The following is a 7,410-nucleotide window of genomic DNA, read 5'->3' as shown; positions in this document are numbered from 1 at the left end:
AGGAGACCAAAGAAAAACAACAGCAGAGCACATGTATGTACACATCTTCGTAACTACTCTTATTTCAAGGAACTATGCTACCTTAAATGACATAATTCACCTTATTTCAGCTGCTTCATAGTTACTAAAGTAAAATTTCTCAAAGATCATTCTACTTGACTCCCATATTACCACGCATCTCACAGCAGCTGTATCACAAAGCGATAGTGCTCTTGACGTTTTGTAGAGTCACACACAGTTCTCTCAGACTTTGTGACTTCTTACCAAACAGGAATTGCTGCCTTTCTCAGGCTGTAAAAATACATCTACTCATTTTTTCAATACAAAGGATCATAAAACTGTCAAGTGACCAACTAAGTACATTTGAGTAATGTAAACCAAGTAAGATTTCAAGCATTTTATCAGCACAAAGGAGGAAAAAAATAATAAATACGAAACCTTCTCAAAATATATGCTTTCGTTCAATCTGAAAACAAAGCAAAAATGAGCACCATCCTTCAAATCTATCCTCTGACCTGATGCCTTTCATTTAAGACGACTTACCTATTGATCCTTTAGCTGCTATTGCAACTGCTTCCAGAAGAACCTGAATAATGCCAGCACGAACTCGTGGTGAGTCCCTTTTGCGAACATCGAGGTGTCCAAGAATTTCTTGTATTACATGATGGGAATATTGTGCCTATTAAAAAACAAACAAACAGAAAGAAAAGCTTCATCTGTGGCTTTAGTAAGAATAAACTTATACACCATTCAGCTATAGTCATGACCATGTTCCTATTCTGCAACATTCTTACTCATAAATTTATCTAAATTTCAATCAATTCATTATTAAATACGGATTAAAAAAACTACCATGACAGATAAAGCCACAAAGTTCCATCCAGCGCAGTATACAAAAGCTTACAGTATTAAAATATCCAGGAACATCTACAAGAACAGAGGAAGCGTGAAGTGGTACTTCATTCAGCTAACTGCAGTTCAAGGACTTCAGCTGGTCTTACAAAAAAGCATTGTTGATACAAATGCTGAGAAAACTCAGCTTTCTTCCACAAACCTAGAATTTTATGACTTTATCTTTAGGGTGCCTGTGCTTGACGCATCCACGAATCAGACTTCCATCATGTTTACAATAGAGGTTGCCCGCTAGTAAAAAATCAATTAGCACAACACTATTTCATGTGAAGTTGGTTTCTTGGGTTGTAAAAGCAGTAGAGCTGTATTGGCACGGAGACATGACCAACTTAAGAGAGATTTATTTATCAAGCACAATGTCAGATCAGTATGGCTATCCTGCTCCTTGTTCTGGAGCTTGCTCAGGGACCTCCGCGCTACCTTCCATCGAGAATCCCTTAATATATTTTTTTCTTCTGCAAGTGTATATTAATTGAAAGTAAATCAGATAACCTCTGATCATAAACCACGATTAGGTTATTATTTGAAAAGTTTAAAGAGTAAGGCTAAGGAGTTATGGAAACGGATCTTCTGGATTCTTTGACTTCATCTACTGTCTATCATTATCATGGTGAGGTGAGCATTTAACCCTGTCTCATGTGCTTGAAACGTATGCAAGGAAAACAAACCCTGGAGAAAATCCTACCTGTATAGAATACATGATGATTTTGAAGCAGGAAACAGCAAATTCATTGGGATCCCATAGTCTATGATGATCTAAATGCCTGTAACCAAAAATTAAGGGACCTGAAATAATGACATTCCACAGATATAACAAATGGCATCTTAACAGTTTTATCAAAATTCACCTCAAAGGAATTATTTCCTTACATAAAGCTTCTAAACAATCACTTATTAACTAGGTGAGAAAACTAGAACTTCAGAAAAGCATTTCTTTTCAAGGTTTAGGTTGTGATCACAAAACATTTGGCTGTAACAGAAATTCCTGATCTTTTAGTTTCAGGAATTTAAGGAACCTTAATACCAAAGATATACAGCTAAGAATATACTCTTTCCATACAAAGTGCACGCATAAAAATGGCTGTGACATTATATGCTTATTTACATGAAAGAGACACACTGAAGAGGATGGTTATACCACCTTGACAAACTTCTACTCTAAATAAGGTAAAGAATTTGTTTTGCATCATGAGCTACAAAATAATTATGGCTGAATGTTAGATCCAGAATAGAGACTCTAAGAACTATCTTCATTTTCACAGTGGTTTCATGAACAAAATATATGGAAAACAAAAAAGAGCTACTCTTTGTGTATATACTTCTTTACCACTCTGAAGCATTTCAACACTTTCTGCAAGAAATATCAAAACAGAATCGGAACAATAAACACATCAGTTTCCCTTTAAATGGGATAGGAATCACTGATGAAAAACTTTTGTCGGTTTCAAGCAAAGACAAGAAACTCCCAAAGGCTGGGACCTTTGAGGTTTTAATGGTACGGTTTGCTTCTTTGTTTGATGCAAAGGAACATACCACCACTTTCCTGAGTGGAAAGAAGTACCGTGTGGATGACTTGCATTCAATCGGAGCTGGTGATCTGCTCAACTCCATGTTTGAATTTAGTGAGAAACTAAATGCCCTGCAACTTAGTGATGAGGAAATGAGTTTGTTTACAGTGGTTGTCCTGGTATCTGATGATTACTCCGGAATAGAAAATGTCAATTCCGTGGAGGTACCTCAGGAAACACTAATCCGTGCATCAAGGACCTTAATCATGAAAAATCACCCAAATGAAGCCTCTATTTTCACAGAGGCCTCTATTTTCAAGCACTATGCTGAAAGCTATGAATAGGGCACACATCAAATTTTCCAAAAAGGAGACCTGAGTACCTGGGAAAGCATGACAAAAATAAATGCATTTTTACATCTAAAGATTGTACAAGTAATTTGGCATGCCTTTTAATTGGAATGCTTTAGGTAAAAGAGAAAAAAAAAAACCCACAAAAAAACCCCAAAATAAACCCCCAAACCCACAAAAAACGTTCTTACAGAAACTGAATTTAAGTAGTGTTTCTAAATAGGTATCTCAGCTACAGAATCACTACTGGTCTGCCCCTTCTCAAAGAACATAGTAAACATACAAAGACGCCTCAAATAACAAACTTGAAAGCATACAGGCGAAAGAAGTCAGTAGTCTGAACACAGGAGGATGGACTGGATACTTAACTTACTTTGCACAGAATCTGGATTAATCTGAGAATTAACTCACTGGCCAGCTGCTACCAGCCTAGTGACCTAGCTGAGTACACAGGTCTTCAAGGTTGATTAAACCAGCTGGCACAAAGCTACCCTCTCCTACGCCCTAAATTATCTTGCAGTCCACTGCAGAGCTTAAAAAACCTATACCTCCATTTTGACACATTACATACCTTTAACAGAAATCCCTACAGGAAAGAATTTAAGGAATTTTAAAGATGTTTGCCAAGATAATAGCATATTTGCATTACTAAATATTAAACTGAACGACCTGTTGGGGATAGCTGCCTTTCTTGTGCACGTTCCAAACACACAGGTATATTTAATCCCGCCTTGGGGCAGAAAGACAAACAAAATTACCTCTTTAAATCCTTCAAGGATTAGCAGCTCATAATATATTTATTCATATCTTCTTTCTCCCTAATGTCATTCCAGTACAGTCCACCGTTTCTTGTACACGATAGCTTATTTTAGCTAACCTATTTTCTTTTTGTCTCATCAAATACAAAATCATACTCTCCACTATCTTCTCCTGATTGGAACTGATCCTTTTATCTTTCAGGGTAGCACGTGTTCTCTGTTACCCTTGACAGTTCCTCTTTATCTGCCCCAAAGATCCATTCAGGCAGATTATGGTCAACTACACCTTACATCAGTTTTTTTTTTTAAAAACCTTTCCTCTTGAAACAAGACATACAGTTTTCTTTTTCCAGAAAGGCAAAGTATTAGCTGCTTCAGGTAGCTGAACTGATGGGAAGACAGCAGGGAGAAGATGACAGCCTAGATTAATGTTTTGTGTAATAGCTCAACGGGCAGCATACTTTGTACACTGGAATTTTCCTTCTAAGAAAAGGAGTATTAGATTACTGTAGGTGATATATTTTACTTGTCATAATGCAGGCAGTGTATTCAATGTAGTTTTGTTTTTGTAAAAGATGGTGAATGGTATTGTCAGCATGGTGTGTTTAGTTTAGTTAAAATCAAGTCACATTTTGCTCATTTTTTTTCCAATTACATTTCTTTTAATAAAGAATATCCAAGTAAGATTGCAAAACATTTTATGGCTGGATTAACAAATGCCAAACTCTGCTTTTCATTACGATCTGCTGTATATATGTAGCAAATGTGCACAATTAAGTTTCTCAAATCAAAAGGAACAGCAGAACGAATGGTGCACATTACTACTTTATGGAGTGAGAGCCACAAACAGTCCCTGAATTCACTCACATTGTCACACATGCAAGCAATCCTTACAGTACAAAATGATAAATTGATACTCATGATTAGAAATCAGAACTGAGGCATGTATGGGAATATATCAAATAATCTTCTCATGCATCATGTTTGCTGAAAGAATATTAAACATCAGTCTTTTGATATTCAAAACCCTTGCACAGATGACGTGATAACTCATTAGAATGGAAATACAGCGAGATGAATAGGGTGTAACTTGTTATACTTGGGAAGTTGTTTATGTTCACTAGATTTCTGTATCCCTCAGGATCTGCCTAATCTATTCACCATTGCAAATTCATGCTAAGTAAGTCTAAATAGCTTGTGACTCTTGACACAAAATACAAATTTTTTTCATATCATATTAATATAAAATTTTTGACTTTCATTAAGCAGTTTGCCAGATTGATCTGTCGATTTCATTAAAAATGAGAATTTGAGACTTTCTAGCTACTAAATGTAGAGACATTATAACCATGGAGATTTTCTGCCAAAGGCAAGGAGAATTAAGGTCAATCCAAACGCACACCAGGAGACCGACTTCAGATTTCAACTATCTTCACTCTATTTAAATTCCTCAGTTGTTGAATGTACTCAGCCTCATGATGCAAGAAGCACTATTCTCTCAGTTTTGCAAGGAAGTGATCGCACGTTGACTGACATTCCAATGCCACATGAAGCAAGCCTTCAAATGGGGAACTGAACCTGCATCTTCAGTATTAGCACTGTAATAACCGGCCATATCTTTATTTCCAGAGCTTTCTTAAAAGCTGTGAAATTATTGAAAACTGTTAGGAGAAACTGTTTTCTAATCAACTATGCATAAACTAAGTCAGGTTTTCAATCAGATGAAGTGCAATGGACTCACTGTCTCAAACTTTCATTCTACCAGTTCTGCTCATTCACAAAGTGAAGCTGATTAGATAGAGCACTCCCTTTTTGTTTAGGAAAAATAGCTTGCAAATTGCATTTTCTGTATCTCTTGTTCTTCAAAAATACTAAACCTTTACAGCAGTTATTTATAAAAAGATAAATTTATTTGGCAATTCTTCCTCAAAATGGAACACAAAAATGGTGACCACAAAGACTCTTTATTCACAGAAGAGAGAATATATTCTGAGTAACTGGTCATTATCTACCGCACAAATGCAGCATGTGGCTCGCAGAGATGCACAAAGATTCAAGCGGTTCCTTAGGATCATAGCGAGTAAGAAAAGAAATTAAACTGGAAATAACACTTTGAATACATAAAGCTTTGGATCTGTCACAGGAAATGCAGGTATGACACCTTCTCAAATCCCAAACCAAGCACTAGCTCTAGTCTAGGGAATTAGGAATTATTTGTGGGAAACTTCCCTGATACTGAAATAATTCAAAAGACTGATGTAACTGCACATGCTGATAAAGTTTTGAGATAAGTCCATAAAAGGAACTTAAAAGTCGTAAGAAAGCAGCTGCAATATAGTTCCAAATAGTCCATCCAGACTGTTTAGTACCTAAACGTTCACTCTAATGGCAGGTATTTTGGAGGAATGCAAATTTTAAATGTAGGAAATGATGAAAAATTTTTAATAAAACACTCAACTTTGCAACAGTTAAACTCCTATCAGATTGGTATAATAGGTACACATGGAAAGTAAGATAATAGTACAGTTCTTTGCATTTAATGCTTTTGGGTGAAAAACAAAGGGCTACAAAAGTTTTCTGCCCTCAATGCCTACCCTATCTTCTTTTTGCATTTCTGTTCTTACAGAACAGCAGTAACTTGAAAACGGCTTTTGGTAGCTTGAAAGTCTTTCTGTGTATGAATGGAATACTTAGTCTTTGTGGGAAGAACTAGGCCATCTAAGAGAAGATATTCCCATAACAGGCAGGTATCTTGAAAATCTACAACAAGGAGCAAGCAGCTCTCGTCATCACCAGGAAAAGCTAGGGTTTGAATGTAGTATCATCAAGTCTAGAGCTTCCTGCAAAGATTTCTCCTGAGAACATGACTACTTTGCAGACACTAGCAGAGGTAAAATAAGCAGATTTAAGTTATCTCAATGCTTGTACCTTTTTTCACAACATATTTTTTAAGGAAGCAACTGGGGCAATGCAGAGAAGTGAAAAACGCTGGACTTGATAGTTAATACATCAGCTGTAATTTGCACTGTGTGCATTTGTGCATAACGTGCATACTGTGTGCACATCTGCCATTTACTACTACATGAGATGTTAAAGATATTCCTCACAGAATATCAAAACAGGTCTTGGCAGAAAACTGCAAGAAAGTAGAAGTCTTAACTTTATGTATTAATCTGGGCACAGTAATCCTTTGTGCTACTTGTATTATACTTGGATGCAACAGTCATCTATGGGACATTAACATCTTGAATGAACAGTTTTACATTCAAAAGAAAGGTCAGCTGAGGCAACAACCCATCCAAATCACTATACTGCACTTCTAAGATCAGCAAAATGAGACACACATTTCTCCATAACTACCTTCGAGTTAACAGATATGCAACAAAGAGGTGAGATTAAAAGAGGGGCAATTTTTTGAAGAAACATGAATGGAAACCTTTGGGTTGAAAAGGAGGAAGGAATTTAATGCAACATAATTAGAGGATAAAAAAAAAAAAAAAAAATCTCTTAAGATAAGACCTTCCATGAATTTTCAACTTACGCGAAAACTGGTCTGACAGCATTATTCATATTTCCATAGGTTGCTCGTCCTAGTAGTTCCCTGAAACAATTCTCGGCCAGCAGAGCAGGATTTTCCTCTTTCTCTCCTCCTGTAGGAGAGGATGGAGGGCCTATTCTGCTGAAATAAGACAAAAATACATTGATTTTACTACTGATTAATATTAATCTTCCTTATCGTACTCACCCTTGGTTCTACAACATTTATGAGTCACGCTTTTGATCTAGGCAAGAATTATATCTCCAATATGCATCAAACCAGAATTCTGAATAAAACATTCTATCCTCTTATAGCAGGACTATAGATCATCATCTGTTCACTCA

The 7,410-nt window shown here is 36.3% G+C and overlaps 1 protein-coding gene across 1 annotated transcript in view; it reads right to left on the bottom strand.

Annotated features, from left to right (window-relative positions):
• The window catches only part of EFR3A (EFR3 homolog A (S. cerevisiae)), a gene marked incomplete at its 5' end in the record, with an annotated part of 38,747 nt that extends 31,540 nt beyond the window's left edge, over positions 1–7,207 (bottom strand). The window contains 3 exons of the mRNA XM_009580564.1: positions 544–679; positions 1,598–1,676; positions 7,070–7,207. Of these exons, the coding sequence (XP_009578859.1) occupies positions 544–679; positions 1,598–1,676; positions 7,070–7,207 (353 nt within the window). The remainder of the gene's footprint in view (positions 1–543; positions 680–1,597; positions 1,677–7,069) is intronic.
• Between the last annotated feature and the right edge of the window lie 203 nt (positions 7,208–7,410).

The sequence above is a fragment of the Fulmarus glacialis genome, unplaced genomic scaffold, assembly GCF_000690835.1.
Source record: "Fulmarus glacialis isolate BGI_N327 unplaced genomic scaffold, ASM69083v1 scaffold6276, whole genome shotgun sequence".
Classification (NCBI taxonomy): Eukaryota; Metazoa; Chordata; class Aves; order Procellariiformes; family Procellariidae; genus Fulmarus; species Fulmarus glacialis.
Note: the sequence above shows the minus strand (reverse complement) of the source record. Positions and strands in the feature narration are given on the sequence as shown.